Genomic DNA, 21,438 nt, shown 5'->3' with positions numbered 1-21,438 from the left:
AATATTGTCGATCCTGGTACTATTCGAAATGATTGGGCCATGATGGAGAATTTGATCCATCCACACCTACGCCAGTTTTAAATTATATTTAAAAAAAAAAATTATATAACCAGAATATTGCTATTGTATAATTTCATAAATAAATCGAATAAATATAGCAGTCTGGCAACATTGTTCAGCTGGATGTCATTTGGCCACCATAGTAATAATTTTCCCTTCTTCAAACACGTAAACTGTAGGAGTGTTGTTGGACAACTTTTAATTAAAAAATTTTTCTAAATTTATAATACTTTATTTTTTATTTTGCATATACTGCAGTGGACTTTGACAAAAAGTTTTCTATTTTGTTGGGTGTTTGTTTTTTCTTTCCATTTAAGCTTAAACAATTTTATCTGTGGGTAGGACGCCATTAGCGACGTTTCCTTTGCGAATTGTTTTGCTGCTGTTAATAAAATTGGTCGTACTTACTATTTTATTAATAAAATTGCAATACTACATTGCAAATCGAACGAAAGTAGGTGAAAATTATGTCGGATACCGAAGAAACTAAAGAAGGTAGGGTACAGTGCTCTTACGAATTTGGAATAGGCCACTTAAGTTGTTATTTTAGTGCGGAAGACTCGTTCTGGTAGGACTTTACGCACTCACGCAAGTCCTCAAAAAAAAGTAAAACCAGGGCCAGCAAGTAGAAAGCTTAAAAAGAAAGTAGTTGTGGTCGAACTTGAAGTTACAGATGAAGAAGATAATGATGAAGTTGCATATGATGAACCCCGTGAAAAGAAAGCAAAGTTAGATGATGACGTACAAGAAGAGAAGTTACTGCAATCTGAGGAAGAAACCTTTAGTCAAGAAATAGAAAGTGAAACAAATGAGAGAAAGGATAATGAAATGGAAAATAATTTGGTAAGCGAAGACCCCACATTTTTGCCTAAGGTGCTTATTTATATAACAGTAATAATGATTTATTATTACTGTTATTTATATGTGACGGCAAACTAGATCCGAAGTAAAATCTCACAACAACTATATTTTTAAATTCTCACTTTTTATTAATTGAGCTTAAATGTACTGTACTGTACTAGATCTCCGCTTTGATAATAGAAACAGGGTATGGTGCTTGTTAGTTGCAATATTTTCTTACAAAATTCAAGTTTTTTTGGGTATAAGTTATTTAAATATTATTTAGAATCGCATAGTTTTTTTCATATTTTATAACATATTCTTGACTATGATGTTAAAAGGGGTGGAAATATTAACACATAGATATTTATTGATCACTTTGCATTTTAGGTGCTAAATGATATTGAAATGCTTGAAGAGGATTTGCTAAACACAGATGAAAATGTTAGTGCAGAAACACAGAGTGTTAATAAGAATGAAGAAAATGGTGCATCTACCGAAACAATATCTGACAATTGTAATGAAACTGATTCTCAAGGTTATGCTGACAACAGCAATGGTCTAAGAGTAAGGAATATCAATAACTTAATAGAAAATTCCAATTTAGAAAATGATGACTTAAATGAAATGGAACAAATTGAAGATGTTGAGGAATTAAAGGAAGGAAAAAGTATTGAAGATCCAATCATTACAGACATTACAGAAACAGAAGAACAACTTGAATCGGCGAAATTGGAAGACAACAAAAAATCTACAGAAAAGGACAATGCACTTACCTTATCCAATACAGTTGAAAAAGATGAGTCTATTGAAAAAGGAAAAGAACAGGTTTGTTGCTTTGCGAATAATAATTTGCTAAGTTTAAAATAGCGATTTTTATATGAAGTTTTAAAACAATATAGTATTACATTATACGAATATATGGTAATAATTATAACAATACTAATGGATATTTTTATATATAGAATGGAGATCCAGAAGCTGAAAATATTTCTGATGAAGAATTACCTAGTGTGCCTGTTGCTAAGGTGCCAGAAGCAGAGGAAGTTTCAGATGAAGAATTACCTGGTCCTAAGAGGGCTGAGCTACCAGCTGATACTGAAGTATGTTCTTTATAGTGTACTGGTGTACTCAATATTTTTGAGATTGTAATATTAATGCTAATGAGTTTAGGTTGTGTCTGAAGACGAACTCCCTACAAGTAAAAAGGAAGACGATGGTCTTAAAATTGAAACTAAAAAGCGCAAAGTCAGTGATGGAGACTACGATCCAACTTCTCCAACATCCGAAAATGAGACGCCTCCTAAAAGGATGTCTGTAGACAAAGATGATAAATCCAAGGAAAGTAATGAATTTGATTTTGCTAAACCTACTAAAACGAAAAAGTTGCCAGAACTTGATAAGTACTGGAAAGCAGTGAATGATGATCCGACAGATTTTACAGGTTGGACTTACTTGCTGCAATATGTTGATCAAGAGGTAAGTTTCTCTTTTCAACACATTTCCAGTAATTTTAATATTTGAATTCTATAAAAACAAATGTTTACCAAAAATTTGTGAGATGCACAATACTACTTGGTAAGTAATAAATTAAAAAAAAACCTTCCCTGTTATCTTGCTGCCAAAGAAGACCCAAAATTACTAAAACGTTTTAAATCTTCGATATTCGATATTTCATAAAAAGAATTTGTTTTAATAAGGTGTTAGTGACATATATTTTCATTGCTGATGTAGAATGATATGGAAGCAGCTCGTGAAGCCTATGATGCATTCCTTTCACACTATCCATACTGTTACGGTTACTGGCGCAAATATGCAGATTATGAAAAAAGAAAGGGCAACAAAAAAAAGTGTGAGGAGGTAAGTTTTTCATAATTAAAATTTAAAGTGTTTATCATTTATTTCGCCTTTATTTCTCATTAACTTAAATATTGTTTTTGATACTCTACAGCTCAGCGACAAGCAACAAGCTGAATATCGCAGTAGTGTTATGTTGATTATGAATATGGTAGTTATGTACGATTGTAGTTTTATAGGTTACTTATTGGCACTTTTTATGTATTGTATATGATTGTGTATATGATTATAAATACTGTGACTAAGTTGTATTGTTAAAAACAAATTGTTGTAATTTATAAAAAGAACCTGGTTGAGTTGAAGCTAACCACAATATAAACCAGAAATCTGGACTTATTCATCGCATTCTCACTGACAGAAGTTTTAAAGCAAGATGGTCACGGAACGAGATGATATGGATCTCTAGACAGCTGTCTGTATCACTGTCTGTATGTGTCACTTGACACATGATCAAACCATCTGAAATGTAAGAAAATATAAATTTAAGACCATATACCTAATTTATGTGATTATATTTTAGGATAATTTCTATATATCTTGTGAATTATTGTAACAATATGAAAAATAACTTTGATTTCAGACTGTTTGTGCAGGTAGTCCAGTTGTTATAAATGACCTATTGAATGCCTTGGGGTTAGTTTATATTTTACCAAAGATGTCAAAGATACATAATCTTGTTCTTAAAAATTAAAATTATTGTTTTTAAATACATAAGATAAATAATACATATCAATTATTTTGTTGATATTATTGTAGCAATTGTTTTTGTAATAGAGCGGATACATTTTTTTTTGTATTAATTAGTGGATATTGATGTGAATATTTTAAATTGGATGGAGTGGTAGCTGAAGAAAAGAATGTCGACATGTGAGGAACAATCTACCTCAAAAAAAAAACAGGATTGTTATTGTTTGCAGAATAATTTTGTAATTCATGCTCTCATTTGAGGATTACTGATGTTGATGGAGAAAGAACATAACCCTTCTTGTGCTGGTGTACAATCAGAATCATCCTGCCTTCTAAAGGAAAAATTCGTTAATATTACATTCCTCTTTTTCCAGTTCTTCATAGGCATATTGGACTCTTCGTTTATACTTTAATCAACCATTTGGAAATGATGTGGTTTGCTTTAAATGGAGAAACGTTTGCTAACTTGAAAATGGTTACTATTTTATACAGTTATATTATGGCAAATGAATATGGAGATATTAAAGTATGATTGGACATTAGAATCGCAGGCGAGCCTTCCTGTGCAATGTTATCAGTTCAAACTTCTATACAGAGAAATTGTGTTTGAAACAAAAAGGATATATGAACACCTTTGGATGGTACATCTTTAAGGCAATATCATATAGGACTGCAGTAAGGGTGGATCATCATTTCATCGTGTTTTAAGAAGAAAGGAGAGAAGAAGAGTTTGAGTGAAAATTGTGAAACATATCACATTGTACTTAATATAATATTGGTTGTATTGTGCTCTGATTTTTTGAATAGCCCTTCATTTTATTGTTGGTTTAATTTTCACTATGTTTTGCTAATAAATTAGCGAATCTAATAATAATAATTTAATTTTCAAAAGATCAGAATTGAACGTTTTGTTTAAATAATATTGTTAATGGCATATCATTAAGGATTTTATTTCATTATCAACAAAATATTAATAACTTTAGCTTTTTAAATTGAAATTTGTTCAAATTAAACTTTCTAACCCCAAGATTATTTAAAAAGTCGTTTGTCAACTGTTCTACCTGTTGTTAATAAAATGATTCTGATTTGAGTTATTGTGTCTCAAGGTGTTTGAGAGAGGTCTTAAAGCCATTCCATTGTCAGTCGATTTATGGATCCATTATTTAACACATGTTAAAACAACACGCAGTGATGACGAAGAGTACATAAGATCCCAGTTTGAAAGAGCACTCACAGCTTGTGGTTTGGAATTTAGATCGGACCGCTTGTGGGACTCCTATATTAAATGGGAAACAGAAGCGAAAAGATTGCAAAGAGTTACAGCAATTTATGACAGGCTGTTAGCTACCCCTACACAAGGTTATACTACACACTTTGACAAGTAAATATCGGATAATTTGTTTATCAAGCTTTTTTTTTTGGTTTTGCAATTTATATGTCTTACTTTTTAAAATAGTCAGCTGGTATTTATCAAAAGTCGACATCTACAGGGTGACATTTTTTTTCAAATTTGAGTCCAAATAGTTTTCCCGGTTCATTTTAAAAATAGGCAATTTCTATTTTAAATATTTATATAAACATTTTGAGATTGTCCATTATAAAAAGATTTCTCTTATCACCGAATAGTAAAATGTTGTTCTAACGACCTTTTTTTTTTCTTATTTTCTTATTTTATATTGAGTTTATCGTTACAAGTTTTTTTTTTATCAAAAAGTGCTAAAATATCGGGGTGTTCTGTATTCTATGCGTTAAGTTTTGTTTTCAGTTTTCAAGAACACATTTCTTCTAATCCTCCGAACAAAGTCCTTGAAGTTGACGAGTTTTTGGCTCTGCGTAAAGAAGTTCGCCACATGTTGAAGCATGATGTTTCTGCAGTAGAAAATGTCGCCGAGAATGCGGATGTTCCTCCAGGCGATGAAGATTCCAAATTAATTAGTTCCGATGAAGAGACAAAGTGTATTAGGGAAAGAATTGTCTCTATAAGAAGAAAAATTCATAAGAACACTGTAAATGCAGTCACTGCAAGGTGGAATTTTGAGGAAGGTGTAAGTAAAAGCTATATTTAAAAATTGTTAGACACTGGAACATTTCCTGTGATGATACATATGTATCGATTGTTTGCTATGTGAGCAGAGCAATTCCGTATATTCTGTGGATATGCAGAGGCCATCTGATTGTTTAAAGACTATTTATTTTTTGGGTATTTTTTCGAGAACAGAATTGTATTTGTGTTTAATTTTCAGATAAAGCGACCTTATTTCCATGTTAAACCTCTCGAAAGGTGTCAGTTAAAAAATTGGCAAGATTATCTTGACTATGAAATTGAGCATGGGGACAGAGTAAGGATCATTGTCTTGTTCGAAAGATGTCTCATTGCCTGTGCTCTATATGAAGAGTTCTGGTTAAAATTTGTGCATTACCTTGAATGTCTCAAGGACTCGGAATTACAATCCAAAATTAGAGATGTGTATGAAAGAGCTTGTACCATACATCATTTGAAAAAGCCCAATCTTCATTTACAGTGGGCGATATTTGAAGAGGCGTGCAGCAATCACAATCGAGCGGCGGAAATTTTGGTAAATTTGGAGAAATCTGTTCCAAATGTCTTGCAAGTGGCTTACAGAAGGTAAATCTGTTATTTGGTTGTTAATATAGGAGAGGCGTTTATAGAAACATTTTATTTTTAGAATCAACTTGGAACGCCGTCGTGCCGATCACGAAAAGTGTGCACAACTCTTTGAGCATTATATGAATAACTCCAAAAACAAAATGATATCAAGTAATATCTCCATCAAGTATTCAAGATTTTGTTTGAAAGTTTTAAAGGAAGTTTCAAAAGCACAGGAGGTTGGTTTAATTTTAGATACAAAATACAAATTCTAATTAAAAAAAAAAAACTCAAAAAATCTACTTTGAATTTGCTGCGTTTAACATTTTTTTCACAATGAGGTTATGCTTTTTTTGGTTGGTTTGTTTTTAAAGAGGCCAAAAACAGTATGTTTATTTGCAAGGTACACCCTCCCATTTTATTAAACAAAAAATACCTTAAAGTTGTCAATTGCCAAGTATTGTTGAACCGCTTTCCCTTAATTTTATGTTAGAGTAGTAGTTTTTTATTGTTGCCCTTGGAGCATCTAAAAATATTAATTTCTTGCTTTTTTTGCACGTCCTTGTAAAGTTTTCCAACCACGTGGTTGTTTATCTTGTATTTTCAATTTTTTTCTCTCAATTTCAAATGTATTAGTGCCAGATCCATTGTAAAATTTCAAATGGATGCCGATTGTAGAGTCGAGACATTGCGAGTAAATTTCCGAATTAAATCACCCCCTGAAAGGCAAGACCTTTTGGAAAAGTCTAGCTTTAGTTTTCATAAAAACAAAATAGAACCCCATTTTAATTTTTAATCATAAACTTGTTTTGTGCTTTTATTGATTAATTTTAAGTAATTACTAATTAAATTAATTAGATAAGTAAGACTAATCTTTACTATAAGTATATCTTATAAAAATAATATAAAGGTAAACTAACCTTCTATGAAAATAATATAAAGACATTTTGGCCACCGGAACAAATTATTTGAATAAAGTGGGCTCTGGACATATGTATTTGTTGCATTTGGTACACACTTTTTTTATGTTTTCTTACTGTGGTTCCATTGCATTGGTTGACTTTTAGTCGCTACAGCATTTTCCGTTTCGCGAGCTAAACCAAGAAAATTGGCAGTCATATATTGTTTCTTCGAGATTTGAATCTGTTATGTCGGCGAAAACTATTCTGTTTTATGTTATGTTTTTTCCAAGTCTTGAAAAAATAACTTGCGTTCGCTGCGGTTTCACTTTATTGCAATCTTTAATTTTAACAGTCACAATAAGCCGGTAACATATAACAAGTAACACTTAGCGATTCCATCTTTGTTTCACAGAATACTGTGGGATATTCTCACGATTATCCTTTTATATTCTACAACATATAAGAGGGACGGACCACAATAAAAAAAAATGAACGACAAAATGTCAAATTAACTATAGAGGATTTTTAATACTCAAAGAAATAGGGGAATTATTTACAAACAAAAAAACAGATTGTGAAGTCCGAAAGACCCCAGGTTCTCTTATTAAAGAAAGGTTAATTTTAATTAAATGAAACCAAAAATTGTTTCCTTTTTGCCGTTTCATTACAGCGCATGTGATGCCTCATTCTTTTTTTAGGTATTGAGGTCGGCTATTAACAAGGATCCCAATAATCCGAGATTATATCTGCAATTGATTGATCTCGTTTTACAAAAGGAAGATGTGACGGAAGAGGAGGTTTGCACTATTATGGATGAGTTTTTGGAAAAGGAGACTGCAGATGCCGAGCAAAAGGTAATATATAATCGTAAGTAGCACGTTAGAACAACTACATTTTTATTCTAAACATTAGGTACTGTTTGCCCAAAGAAAATTGGAATATTTAGAAGATTTCGGCTCTAGTGTTCAATTAGTGCAAAATGCGCAGGAGCAATATCAAAAGCTACTTAAGATTAGTAAGGAAACTTCCAAGAAAAAGGAGTCCAAGAGGTAAGTTTTTTTTTACTCTGACCTTATGTCAATTTTAAGGGTATTTAAAAAAAAAATAATTTAGCATTTCAAAGAATTCGCACTTCCGTATATTTTTAGTGAGAGTTCGGCTTCTTCAAAGAAAGAAAAAATCACGAATTCGTCTTCGTCACAGTCAAGTTCATACAGTAATTACAATTACAGTAGTTCATCAAATCAACAGACGTACCCATACTCCAGCTCACAACAAGGTCAATATAACTACTCACAATACGGTCAAGGTGATCAGTATCAGTATCAAAACTGGCAATATCCTCAAGGTGGATATGGTGGATACAATCAGTGGGGTGGATATGGAGGAGGCTATGGCTATTAAACTGTTTCCCGACACTTTGAAAAAGAGTAATTTTTGTATTTGGAAATCACTTGCTAGAAGTAATTTAATGATTGAAAATGTTTCATATAAAGCTGTAGACCATTTTTGAAATTGTCTATGTTAGTTTTAGAGTTTCTAAATAGTTTTAAATTGTTCGCTGAGAAAATATGATACTGTAAATAACATCCATAACTTGATTTTCAAAACTTGTATTTGTGTTAACAATACAATAAATGTTTATACATCATTGTTTTGGTTAGTTAACGCCCAAAAATTTTTTAAATAATTTTCATGCGTCATCACATGACCGAGCAAAACAACCATCAACTGTCAGTTTTTGCTGGATACATGTAAGCTGAGAACTGGTGGTATTTAGGCAAATAATATAAAAAAATGTCGTAATCGCCAATATTAAATCTACAATTAGAGAAAAAATTAAAGTGAAATATCAAATTATCCATTTATCTCTTTATTTTCTAATCCATGTTTTTGAGTTAGTTTCTTTAAATGTATATTTTATTAAATATTAAATAAAAAACATGGCGTTACTGTTTATATTGTCTTATTTCAACAAAAGAATTAGGTTGCACAGAAAAAGTAAATATTCTATACTTCACTCTCGTATTAGTCACTGATGAAGTAGATCAAATTATCCATTATTCGTTGTTACTATTACATCTCATTGCCTTCAAAAAATCAATGAAATCGAGTCGAATTTTTCAAAATTGCTTGGCAATGAAACATATCTCGGCAACGGTTGGTGCTAAAGGTACAAATATGATTTTTTTATAATATTCTGTTCTCTGTTCCGCTCTCTATCGATGGGGCATTAAATCGCCATAACTATCGAACGGTTAGAGCTACGGCGTTCAGACTTGGCTCCTTTGACCCATGAGACACATAAACCTGTTAAAAATAGCTTCAATCGGACTTTGGCGTCCGTGTTTTTTTTTTTTTGGATTTTCGACTGTTTTTTGGATATTGCAGACACGAATATGTCCGAAATTTGAAGCTTTTCAATTGAAATTTAACACACGCATGGAGCTCTGTTTCCTAAAGAAACCTATTGCAATTGGGTGGGCTGGGGGGTCAGGAAGTGTTTCGAAAAAAAATCAGTTCTCAAAAACGGTATATACGATGGAAAAAATCCTTGAACTAGAAGATGATTTATTAATAATATACGAGGTGAGTCGGCAATTTGCAAAAACTGAAAATAGTGTTCCGTTTATAATGATAATTGACCGTAACTAGAAGGCTCTGATTCAGTTGTTAGTTTCTTTCATATGACCGTATGGCCCATATAGACAGCTAAAACTTTTGTATTTAAGCGTTTCACCTATTGTACAGCATATTCCGTGCAATATTAAAAAACATAATAGGTGCCTTAAATTTGCAACTACGGTCATCAGATTTGGTAGGGTATTAGAAATCCATACCCATATTTAAATTGCTAAAGTATTTAAAAAAAAAGGGTTATTTTGGCATCCAGGAAATAATTATTTTCTTGAAAACTATTGACTCGATCGGTAAAACTTATGAACATGGAGAAGCGGAAGATCAGAGACCAAAACTTTTATTTCAGCAGTTTTTTTGATTATATACGGAGTTTTTCAATTATTTACAAAAATCTAAAAGACCCTGAAACTTTAGCTTTTGCAGAGTAAATTATTAGTCGTAAATCAAAATTCGTAAAAGATATGGCTAGTTCGTTTAAAAAACCACATATGCTGCTCAAGATATTTGAAAAAATCCATATGAAAATACCTATTTCTCGCATTCAATACAGGCTCGATGACGTCATTTACTATTACGGATACCGCATAGTTACAGAAAAGAGTTATTTTCTCGAAAACCATTTACTCTATTAGATAAATTCATGGACCAGGTATTGTGCAAGATTGAGGGCTATAACCTCTAATTCGAACATTGTTTGAATTATATATAGGTGGTTTATGACCAGAAATTCCAAAAAATCCTGAACATTTCTGTTTTTATGGGTAAATTATTGGCTGTAAATGAAAAACGGAAAAGATAACATAATTTGATTTAAATAAAATTGCTGTGAATACAACATAAACCTTTATTTTACATTTAAATGGTGTAAATGTTCAGTCTATGAGTTTATATTTAGAATATTTGTTCCATTTAAGTGTTCTTTAAAAATTTAATAAGTTGACTTGCTAAGAACAGACAAATAACCAATTCTTGAGTAATATTTGTTTCGTTGTGAAAACTTGAACCAAATGGTTCGGGCGACTGTAGGACGCTTTATAACCTTTCGATTTATTATATTTATATGTATATTTTAGTTAGTTATCCATTCTTTTGCAGTCTTACAGTTAAAAATTCCAACAGCTTAGAATCAAAAAGAATACTAAATTATTTAGTTATCCAATTAATCAGTATCAGCATTTATTAATTTTTAGCAAACTATTAAATTGTAAATTATATTTTTAACTATTCCGACTACAGTTTTTGTAAAAAAACAATTCATTTCACCATTTTGATAAAACATGTATCCAGTGGTAAAGGTGAAACTTAATATAATTTTTTTTGTTGATACTTTTAATCAAATAACTCTATACTTACAACTAACATAAATTATTACACAAAATATAACTAATTAAAAATAATAATTATATCGAATATCACTCAAAATAGGAGAAAAAATAATAAAAATTATAAATATATGAAAAATAAATAAATTTCAACTAAATTCTAAATAAATGAGTTGAGCCCCTCTTTAATATTTATAATTAATGAAGGTAGTAATAATTATATTTTGACCAGGTGTAAAACGCTAATAATAAAGTAAATAAAAAAATAGCCCTCTTTTACTCTTGTTTTTACTTGTAATATTTAGAAACAGATATTATTTCAATTTTCTAATCAAAAAGTTTTATTTATTTCAGAAAGTAAAACATTAAAAAAAAATAGTTCTAAGAATAAGTTGTGATTGAAAACAATAATGGATGACTACACTTTACAACTTTGTGAGTTATAAAAATAAGGAAAATAGTTATTTCGGTTTCTTTAAAGATTCTTACTTATAAGTTATCAATCAGTTAAAACTCAAAGCTATACAAATGAAACCCTATAATCGAGGTACAGGGATATCTCTTTAATTGTTTTTCCAGATACTTTAGAGGTGTTCTTTACCATGTTTACAATTTGTATTTTGATACTATTGTTAAAATAATAATTTAATTATTAAAAGTTGGAATAATAGAAGATAAACAGTCTAGAGGACATTTTTGTTCACATTGCACAAAACAAATAGGAAAAATGGGTCTATTTCAAACCAAACTTGCACAAAAATCTCCTTGTGAAAAGCACAATTCTACCTTCTACAAATACAATTCCAAAAATATTTGACTATATCACTGAATTGAGAATATTAATAATATATTAAAATGATAAAAATTTTAATTTAATATTAGCTTCCTATTGCAGAAACCCTTTGCCTATTATAACCAGTACTTGGATGACATACTTTGTAGTACAATAGCATAAATATTATGCCTACAATAAATGGAATTACATTTAAATAAATTATTGGTTTATAGTATATCATGCGCTTTGAATGTTCATCTGCCTCATATGCCCAAACAATGTTTGCAATTGTATTTTCACCAAAGAGAATTCCATAAAATATTACGTACTTCAAAAAAGTTGGTCCTTCAACTAAGACTACCTAACAAATAAAATCAGTTTAGATGATTGACACAAAATAATTTCATTTCATAATAATAAAACTAATTAAAGTATCTAAAACAGCATAATACAACTTACCTGAGTAAATATATACACAGCTCCAAAAATTGAATAAAAAAGAAAATCATAAAGTTTATTGTGGTCGCAAAATGTATTGTCGGCGCTGGTTGTAGAGAGCCATATTGTCATGATGAACCAGTGGAAGACAAGAACCAATATGGTTTGGACTGGATAAATAGAAGCAATTACGCTTATACATAAAATCCTGGATACTGTAAATATTTATTTTAAAAACTTACAACTATAGAAACTTGTGAAATACCTGTTACAGAAAAATGCCACATAAATTGTACTATGGTCCCAGCCCAGGAAATGTTATGTTTAGTTTTCAATGAGACTCGTAATAATCTTTGATATGCAGCCATTGACCAAGCCATACTAACAAATGAACTTCCAATTGAGAGAAATTGGTGGAATACTAAAATATGTGGATACATATAATACTATTCGCCATTATTACTCTCTATTTGTATACCAACACTTACATGTGAATGTTCCATTTATTTCTTTGCCATATGTAGAAAAGATAATAGCAAGTTGTAATATTTGTTGAGGAGCAGCTTCTAAAAAACATTCCAAAACTCTGAGCAAGGCAACATCAGAGTCCTCCTTCACCATTAAGTCATAATATTTTCGCTGGTTTTCATGATCTCCATGTTTCTCAGCTTTTTTTGACTTAACAGCGTATTGCAGGGCATCAAAATATCTCAGTACTGGTGCTAGTTGGAAAATTAATACTAGAATACATAAAAATCTTCTTTTGGTACATTTTTTGGTTAGCGTTGCCCCTGCATGTTTGTTATCTTGATCCAATACATACATCCGCAAACTAAACGCAGTGTTAATAACAGCTGGTATTAGAATAAACCCCACTGTTGCAAAGAAATATCCTAAATTTTGGCTAAGGTAGTATCGATAGGCTAAATTACAATCAAAAAATATATCCACCAAGTGGCTGACAATGGATATTATAAAACCAGCTATGTCCCAGTTTGTTACCCTGTCTTTTGAAGGCAGTCTATCTATTTCATCTTTATCGCTATCACACATATTTTTCTGATGTAAGACGGTCATTTGGCACCAATTAGGAATTAGGATGTATTCATGTTACTGTTGCTTTGGCAATCGTTTCCAAATAAAATCCCTAAATAAATATATCTTCGCCTAAGAATGAATCACTGCAGAAATACATTTGACAATTTTTACATTAGCCTTTTCCTTATAAGTTATAAATAATACTCTGTTATAACCTAAGATAATGGCTAAATTTGTACTAACCACAGAATAGTAAGGCACGACTAAAGTGACTAATTTATCAAAACAAGACACTGATCATAGGCCTTTTAACACATTAGATCTATGGTACCGATACCTCTTAAATCGTACTATAAATCATACCGTCCTCTAGGGATCCCACGAATCCAAGATCACTAAACAAATGAGGATAGTTATATTCGTAATTTAATTGCGGGGGTTTATAACTTATTTCCTGTGTCATATCATTTAGCTTTACGATGCTATTATTTTTCTCTTTATAAAAAAGCGATAATAAATAAATCTGTGTACGCAATGCTTATGACATCACAGAAATAGTCTTGACCAAAGGCAAATTAGTTCCGGACGTTTTGTGATTTGCTATTGGCGGTCCAGTGTGTTTTTTTATTTCCTTGCGGCTGTTTTTTTGGGTTTTGGTTGTGGTATTAAATATGGAGACTATTAACAATAAAATGAAGGGCAATATATCAATGAGTACACTAAATTACATCCAGTTCATTAACTTAGGACTAAATGTCTGGAATTAAAAGAAAGTCAAAATTGCCTTCCCGATTGTTTATCATTTGTCATTTTATCTGTTTACTTTGACATTTGACCATTAAATTCAAACCGAGCGTGAGGTCATTGGTGTACCGTCAGTACCATGAATACATATCAGAAAATGTTTCTGTTACAAAAAAAGTAACTAAAACCATAACAAATCTTTGGATTACAGGGCGTTTACGTCATGATCAACCGAAATAACACGGTTAACCGCCAAAACTCGCCGTAATAAAAGATTATGGCTACTCAGTGGGCGCTGTTTTGTCTAGTTGCCCAGAGAATCCAGAGATGAATAGGGTTAACCATTATACTTGTCAGAAAATTTAAGTTTGTGGAAATACAGCAATGTAAATTATAAATAAAAAATAATAAAGATGGCATCAAGAACTTTAACAGATATATTTCTTTTAATGAGAAATAATGCCATTAGGAGCAGACAGATTTACCCTGACCAAGTAAATTCTTGGCTGCTAAATTCAAATGCTTAAATAATATAATTTTCTTTTTGGTAGGACACTTCTGAAAGAATGCATTTGGTTTCCTTAAATGATTTAGAAGAAGGCGCTTATGACCGAAATGATAATAAAATGCCTCCAGTTTGGATCGATTATTTAGAAAAAGCACAGATGATTTTACCTCGGTTAAAGGATAAAATAAATGATCTAAAGCAGTTAAATTCCCGGCACCTACATAAATCTACATTTGACGAGACTTCAGATGAAGAAATTGCAATAGATAACTGTACTCGGGAAGTAACAAGAATGTTCAATGAAATTCATAGGTTATTGCAGGTGATCAAAAGTCATGCAACTGAAAGTGGAATTAAAGAACAAAGACTAACTGTCAATGTTTATCGTTCGCTAGCTGCTGCTCTACAGGATTTATCTTTTAGTTTTCGATCGACCCAAAATAATTATTTGAGGCAAATACAATCAAGAGAGGACAGATCAAAAATTTATTTTGACCAAAACGTAGATCTGGAATTACTAAATGAAGATTCAGAGGAAATTGATAATTATTTTATGAATTCCAAACATATTTCTCAGAACCAGCTTCTTCTGTTGGAGGAAGAGAATACTAAATTTGCACAAGAAAGGGAAAGGGAAGTGAACGCAATTGTAAAATCAATTGTTGATTTGAACGAAGTATTTAAAGATTTGAGTAGAATGGTTGCTGATCAAGGGACAATTTTAGATAGAATTGATTACAATATTGAACAGACACAGGTTCAAGTTTATGAGGGCTTCAAACAACTTCAGAAGGCTGATAATTACCAAAGGAAAAACAGAAAAATGTGTGCTATTATCATGTTAACTGCAACTACAATACTTTTGTTGCTTATTTTAATATTAGTTAAGTTCTAGTCCCCCTAATGAATTTTATTTTTAAGATATTAAAATAATTACCATGAATCTCAAATTCTAATGTTTACCATTTCCTTTCCCAGAGCTATTTATTTAATTAAATTATTGAATATTTCAAGTACTGTTTTGAAGAGACACTGTTTGAATTTTATATAGCAGTGGTTTGACCTTAAATGTGGCTTAAATTTGGCAATGACTGCGTGAACGTATTGAAAGCAATCATTTGTGATTCACTAAATGGCAAAAATATAAGTAAGTAATCTGTTTAAACAAAAATATGATATTTCTTAATATACATATTCAAAACCAAAAATATAACAAAAATTCCACCAAATGTTTATTCACTTCATTGATTTGACTAATAAAATTACAAAAACAAAAATTTTTGATGAAAATTAGATGTTCTCACTAGTTAAAATATATTTACAATTAATAAGGGACAAGTGAGTCTCTGATAACAAAATTTAAAAAAATACTAATCAAATATACAAATTAAATAGAAGATAAAAAATTAGATGGCAATATCAGAAATAATATTTATTAGATTTCTTTGTACATTTCGAAGACATATTTCTGGTAATCTTCTTTTTTATCCCAAGTTTCAGCAGCTAAAGCATTTAATGGACTATCAATGTTTGGTTCACCTAAAATATTCAATATTCAAATTTTCCTCAATGTAGATAAATAGACAGTGTATGAAAATTAAACAGCAAATTCTAAAAATGCTAATCTGACATATGGGTACAGGAATATATGTCATACTAACAGCAATAACTTGTATATTGGTGCTACTTACCTAACAAGGACTGAATGGATAATAAAATAGTTCGAACATCATACAAAGCCGACCATTTATCTTTTAAAATATCTAAACAAATATTTCCATTGGAATCAATATTTGGGTGAAAGCATGGCGTAATAAATTTAACAACTGGTGCACTGTAGGGATACGTGTTGGGAAATTGAAAAGTCAATTTAAATTTAAGTGTTTCATAGACTGAATCTTTCGGTCCAGATATTGTTCCGATCCATCTAAACAAGTTTTCCCCATCTGGAAATGCTGAAATGCTTTTGTCTGGAGATATCATCAGGGTCATCAGCTCTTTATGAAGTCTGAAACAACCAGGTAAATGACTAATAGGTAAGACAACAATTTTCAGGCATTACCTTTTTGTAACCGCATGACTGTCGTTTTGATGTTTTTTAGAATCATCGTTTTGCTTCACAGCACTAGATTGTTGCTCAAGCAAGGGATTAATGTTTTGCGACATTTTAATGAAGTTTTAGGTTTTAAAATATGTTGATTGATCGAAGAAAGATTACGGTTACTCGAATAGTATTATTTGACAGTTATTTGAATGGACCAATCAAAAGTATTGATTTAAAATTGGTTAGTTGAGTTGGATGTTACGAAACAAAGACGTTAAATCACAAGCCATAGACACAAAGAAAACGTAATATAACAAATGATAGATCTCTCGAAGAAACGTTACTTATTACTAAACAAGTTTGAAATACTTCTTGTGTAGGAAAAAAAATAGTTTGACTTTTTGATGTTGCTATTTTGGCTTTTAATGCAATAGATTTTGAAAATTGTTGTCCTACAGTAAACAATATAGTTACTAACAATTCTTTAATTCAAAATTACGTTTTTCTCTATACTTACACAAATTAATAATAATAAAATTAATAAGCCTATTAGTTACTAAATAATTAAAACTACTTTACAAAACGGTTGATTCAGCACATTACTGCCCTTTGATCTATCTAAGGATAACATAACTAGTTTGAGCTTTTAGCCACAGTTTATAGAACACCAACTCATTTTATTAAGGCTCTTAGATAATATAGTGGCCCTAACCAATAACCAATCTGTACGTTGCGACATTTTCTTTGTAAAAATTTTCCCAAAATATTTAGGAAATATATACGTATTTTTAGTAGCTATATAGAGGCCATGCTTATGCTAAAAATATAGGAATTTTTTCAGCCCCGATGAAAAAAATATTGAGATGGGCTATTTCATATAAGTATGAACATATCAATGCGCGCTATTAATTTACTGGTGATTGGCTTTGGTTACTAGCGAACTGGGCCTATTGGCATTTTGCTGCTTTATATAAATTTCATATTGATTTTTCTGAAGGCTTTTGTGAAATATTCCTTAATTATTCATAATCATATACGCACCGAAAGAGTAATTGGAGATAATAGTTAACTTACCAAATTCTGCTCTCTGTGGTTGTGGTCTGTGTCAACCATTCTTTCAGTTAAATTTTGATTTGGAGTTGAAACAATTTTGAAACGTTTTGTTGAGAAAAAATATTTAGTATGCAGAGGCAAACGCGTTTAGCACGCGAACTTTCAAAAATAGGTAATTCAGATATGAAAACAATTTGTGTGTTTGCAAAAGATGAAAATATGAACGTTTTGGAAGCTCAGATAATTGGTCCCGAAAATACCCCTTATGAGAAAGGAATTTTTAAACTAGAGATTATAATACCAGAGAAATATCCATTTATGCCGCCTTCCATAAGGTTTATTACCAAAGTTTATCATCCTAACATTGATGAAAATGGACGAATCTGTATGGACTTAATCAAAATGCCACCAAAAGGCAGTTGGAAGCCTACTATTGGATTAGAAGGAGTCCTGATAGCAATTCGAATGCTCTTAGAAACACCTAATCCAGATGATCCTCTCATAGCAGATATAGCTGAACAATATAAAAGATCCATTGAAGATTTTGTGAAGAAGGCTAAGGAATACACAATACAATATGCTTGTTGACAATTTAGCATTTTGAAGTTTCATGTATGTATTTAAGAAAATGTTATAATATACTGTAATAAATCACCAAAATTCATTATTTCCTGCTTATCACACAATTAAGCTGATAACATTGAATAACCATAATTACAGGAACTATTCAATTAATCTAATATAAATTGCAAAAAATTTGAAAACTAGTACCAGACTGATTCTGCTACAATCCATTATGGCAATTCATGTGTGAGAAATTATGAAAAATTTCAGGTTTTCTTTTATTTAAATTGATTTTATTTTGAAGCTCTCCTACTCAGATCAGTGTTTTCTGCACTATCACCTTTAATATGTAAACTTCTTCTATTATCATTGCTTTTTTTAGATTCTTCTACACATTCTTCCTTTTCTGATTCTGTAATATCATTCTCCAGAGCTTTAATAAAAGCTTCTGGATACTGAGCTGATATTTTTGTGCGGATTGCGCGAATTTTTTTAGAAATATAATCAAGATCCTTTTTCATATCTAAAAGTAAATGGATGTGTCTTTTGAATTCCGGCCCTACAGTTTTTAAACGATTTGCACTTAAGACATTGCAGTTTGTCAACATTTCATTGGTCTTTTCAAATCTCTGCAACCTGAAAAAAAGAAATTGGTTATAAATTCATTGTAGTATCACAAAAATGAAAACTGAATTATACATTTCCTTTTGAGCTCTGATCATAGATTCAACATCTTGCTGGTCAACAATTCCAGCTAGCCCTTGTATAAATACTTCCGGTGCCGAGTAATTTTGAAAACATTCTATGCTAAATTCGCTTTCAGGTGTACCCTTAGTTTCATCCATTGTTGATGTCAATAAAAAAGCTTTAATAATAAATGTAAATACAGCGTATTCCTCAAGTTTACGCGTAGAGTAGAAGGGATGATCATAGCAGTATTGTCAGTTGCCGTACCCATAGTTTCAATAGTAACTGATGATGCTTTGTTGTCAACTTTTCCATTGTGATTCCAAATATTTTCAAACTGGTCACACTGAATATTTTCTCTTTGACCTGGTTTTGGATGGACCTTTTAAGATATAGGTAATTTGGAATTATTTTCAAATAGTACTTTGAATATTTGAGGTTTTATAGGTTTCGGTGATGATCCACTTCTACCAATTCCTGTTTTGCGCAGAATCGGATATTATGTTGTCTCAATAAATAAATAAATTTTACAAGTATTCGTTTGAATTTTGAAACATGTTTAAATATTTGTAGTCTGCCTTGACCCATCGCGAAACTTTTTAAATGTACGTAATTCAGTTTATCTCAATTGACAGTATTAAATAAACACAATTAAATATTTAATAATTTCCTGGTTAAATCGAAAAAATATAACAGTTTGGCAATGCTGTATTATTTGGTGATCACAGTTAAAATCTACTACAAACGTAAACTGCAGGATTACTAATAGGGACATAACAATGTTGTAAAATAATATAATTCGGGTGATTTTTTTAAATAAGGTAATTCGGCCACCTGGTTTTATACTTTTAAACCCATCAGCACCACCATCCGCGGTCCCTTGTGTAGATTTTTTTTACTATTAATGGCCATGCAACAGGGGCAATTTGTCCAGCGGTGAGTGGTGGACAAACTCACTGGCCCTCAAGGATGCTTCAATGAGGAGGGTCCTTCGCGGATCCCTATAGAAAGATAAATACCAAATCCAACTAAGTCAGGGTTGATGGAACAGGATACTATTGATATGAAATTGCCCCAATGGAAAGAACAGTCGAATAACTCATGAGTTAGATAACCGAATTCACCACAATCGTAATTTTGGGTAGGCTTAACTCATATACAACCTAGGCCAGAGAACCAGCAATACCTATGTAATTGTGCTTCTTAACTGGCACGATGCATTAACTTCTTCCCATTGGACTTCTGTGTTGAACCTCAAGTCTTCAAAATATCACTTTTAACTCTAGGCAAGAACTCTAAAATATTAGGTAACCAATTGATCTGCAGTAACATGTGTGGCTACGGATGCAACACAGGTGATTGGCCTTGTTTTGTTAAAGTTATAACATATAAAGTAATAATCTTTCTTTTGGCATCCAGAAAGAGGTAATTAGCTTTAGTTGCCATTCTAATTTTGCAAATGTCTTGCATATGGATGGGAAGTCCTTGAACAATACAAATGTCGTTTCTTGGGCATGTTCATCCTTGCTTGCTCGCCACTTTCAACAGAAGACGCCAGCAGGATTCTTTGTTTATAGATGGATTTTGATGATTTTTTTTTGTTGGATAGAACTCTGAAATGTGCACTACAACTTTGTTTTGCTTATGGCTTCAACTTAAAGTCATGGCCAACTCGGACTGTTTAATAAAACTTTTTTGCTGGGTAGATCTTACTAAAGAGTAATGAAACGGGTTTTTCATATAGCATCGACTAAGAAATTTTTTCAAATTAAAATGACTACAGATTCATATTCAGGACTATCTAAAAGTAACTAGACCAATGTCCAAATTTTTTAATAACGATTATTTTCTATGTGATTTTAAAATATTACAAATTTTAATTATACAAATTCAAAAAATAATGATCAAAAAGACTTTTTAAGGGACATTTATTTTTTAGTGTCATCTTAAAACAACACCTTTAATAGATCTTATTATTCGAAAGTTCTAATGTAAACAAAATTAACATATAAATTAGCGAGTGAATTTCATATTTCTATTATTTTTATTATTAGATGGGAATTAAAAATCCTTTTTAATTTAAAACATACAGCGTTGTAAAGTTCATAACTAACTCTAATCATATTTCATTTTAAAAAAATCGGTAAGTGTCTTTCAATGAAATCTATCCTGAATAAGATTCTTAAAGAAATATTTAATATCCCTGCTCGATATTTGACATAAAAAATTAGTCCCGATTAGCCATGGCTTCAGGTTGATGTAATAAAAAACATAATTCTTTAGTGCTGTTTAGTCGCTCGTGTCAAATAAACTCTTGAGTCAAATGCCTTTTGCCGCACTGGTTGCGTTATATATTATGGGAGTGATGGTTGATATAAACGTTACATTTTGTTTTAATAATTTTTAATCTTCGTATTGGAGGGAACGTATACCAGCAGACAATAATTTATTTAGGACCAAAATATTATAACCTGCGTCCTATATGTGTAAAGAAAATTAAAAAAAATAATATTTTTTCTTTAAACGCCAAAAAGTATATTCTAGAAAACTCTTCCAGGTTTGGCTGGTATGCTTACTCTAAAATGTTTAATTAAACTGGCCTCTCTGATTTTAATTAGGATTTATTAATGCAGGTTTCTAATTTGATAAATTAATTAATGCTGAGCTTTCA

The 21,438-nt window shown here is 31.1% G+C and overlaps 6 protein-coding genes across 6 annotated transcripts; 3 read left to right on the top strand and 3 right to left on the bottom strand.

Annotated features, from left to right (window-relative positions):
- Positions 1-213: 213 nt before the first annotated feature.
- LOC132697166 (pre-mRNA-processing factor 39) lies at positions 214-8,605 on the top strand. Its single transcript, XM_060662462.1, has 13 exons — positions 214-555; positions 611-903; positions 1,291-1,728; positions 1,866-2,003; positions 2,074-2,379; positions 2,635-2,760; positions 4,551-4,825; positions 5,210-5,489; positions 5,688-6,070; positions 6,132-6,291; positions 7,653-7,808; positions 7,867-8,003; positions 8,103-8,605. The coding sequence occupies exons 1-13, from the start codon at positions 528-530 to the stop codon at positions 8,356-8,358; spliced, it is 2,976 nt and encodes a 991-aa protein (XP_060518445.1). The 5' UTR covers positions 214-527; the 3' UTR covers positions 8,359-8,605.
- A 1,727-nt stretch (positions 8,606-10,332) lies between these two features.
- On the bottom strand, positions 10,333-13,405 carry LOC132700578 (XK-related protein 6). Its single transcript, XM_060667994.1, has 4 exons — positions 12,618-13,405; positions 12,395-12,550; positions 12,151-12,344; positions 10,333-12,052 (listed from the first exon to the last, which is right to left on the bottom strand). Exons 1-4 carry the CDS (start codon positions 13,204-13,206, stop codon positions 11,795-11,797), a joined length of 1,197 nt encoding a protein of 398 aa, XP_060523977.1. The 5' UTR covers positions 13,207-13,405; the 3' UTR covers positions 10,333-11,794.
- A 607-nt stretch (positions 13,406-14,012) lies between these two features.
- On the top strand, positions 14,013-15,362 carry LOC132702436 (syntaxin-16). Its single transcript, XM_060671036.1, has 2 exons — positions 14,013-14,405; positions 14,463-15,362. Exons 1-2 carry the CDS (start codon positions 14,325-14,327, stop codon positions 15,312-15,314), a joined length of 933 nt encoding a protein of 310 aa, XP_060527019.1. The 5' UTR covers positions 14,013-14,324; the 3' UTR covers positions 15,315-15,362.
- Positions 15,363-15,653: 291 nt separating this feature from the next.
- LOC132697698 (probable ubiquitin-conjugating enzyme E2 C) lies at positions 15,654-17,007 on the bottom strand. The gene is made up of 3 exons (XM_060663273.1): positions 16,482-17,007; positions 16,111-16,427; positions 15,654-15,958 (listed from the first exon to the last, which is right to left on the bottom strand). The coding sequence occupies exons 1-3, from the start codon at positions 16,583-16,585 to the stop codon at positions 15,855-15,857; spliced, it is 525 nt and encodes a 174-aa protein (XP_060519256.1). The 5' UTR covers positions 16,586-17,007; the 3' UTR covers positions 15,654-15,854.
- Positions 17,008-17,197: 190 nt separating this feature from the next.
- Positions 17,198-18,108, top strand: LOC132697709 (ubiquitin-conjugating enzyme E2 T-like). The gene has a single exon (XM_060663297.1). It carries the CDS (start codon positions 17,646-17,648, stop codon positions 18,102-18,104), a length of 459 nt encoding a protein of 152 aa, XP_060519280.1. The 5' UTR covers positions 17,198-17,645; the 3' UTR covers positions 18,105-18,108.
- Positions 18,109-18,367: 259 nt separating this feature from the next.
- LOC132697707 (kxDL motif-containing protein CG10681) lies at positions 18,368-19,045 on the bottom strand. Its single transcript, XM_060663283.1, has 2 exons — positions 18,780-19,045; positions 18,368-18,716 (listed from the first exon to the last, which is right to left on the bottom strand). Exons 1-2 carry the CDS (start codon positions 18,923-18,925, stop codon positions 18,374-18,376), a joined length of 489 nt encoding a protein of 162 aa, XP_060519266.1. The 5' UTR covers positions 18,926-19,045; the 3' UTR covers positions 18,368-18,373.
- Between the last annotated feature and the right edge of the window lie 2,393 nt (positions 19,046-21,438).

This window comes from Cylas formicarius, unplaced genomic scaffold (assembly GCF_029955315.1).
Source record: "Cylas formicarius isolate icCylForm1 unplaced genomic scaffold, icCylForm1.1 PGA_scaffold_10__41_contigs__length_53128322, whole genome shotgun sequence".
Taxonomy (NCBI): Eukaryota; Metazoa; Arthropoda; class Insecta; order Coleoptera; family Brentidae; genus Cylas; species Cylas formicarius.
Note: the sequence above shows the minus strand (reverse complement) of the source record. Positions and strands in the feature narration are given on the sequence as shown.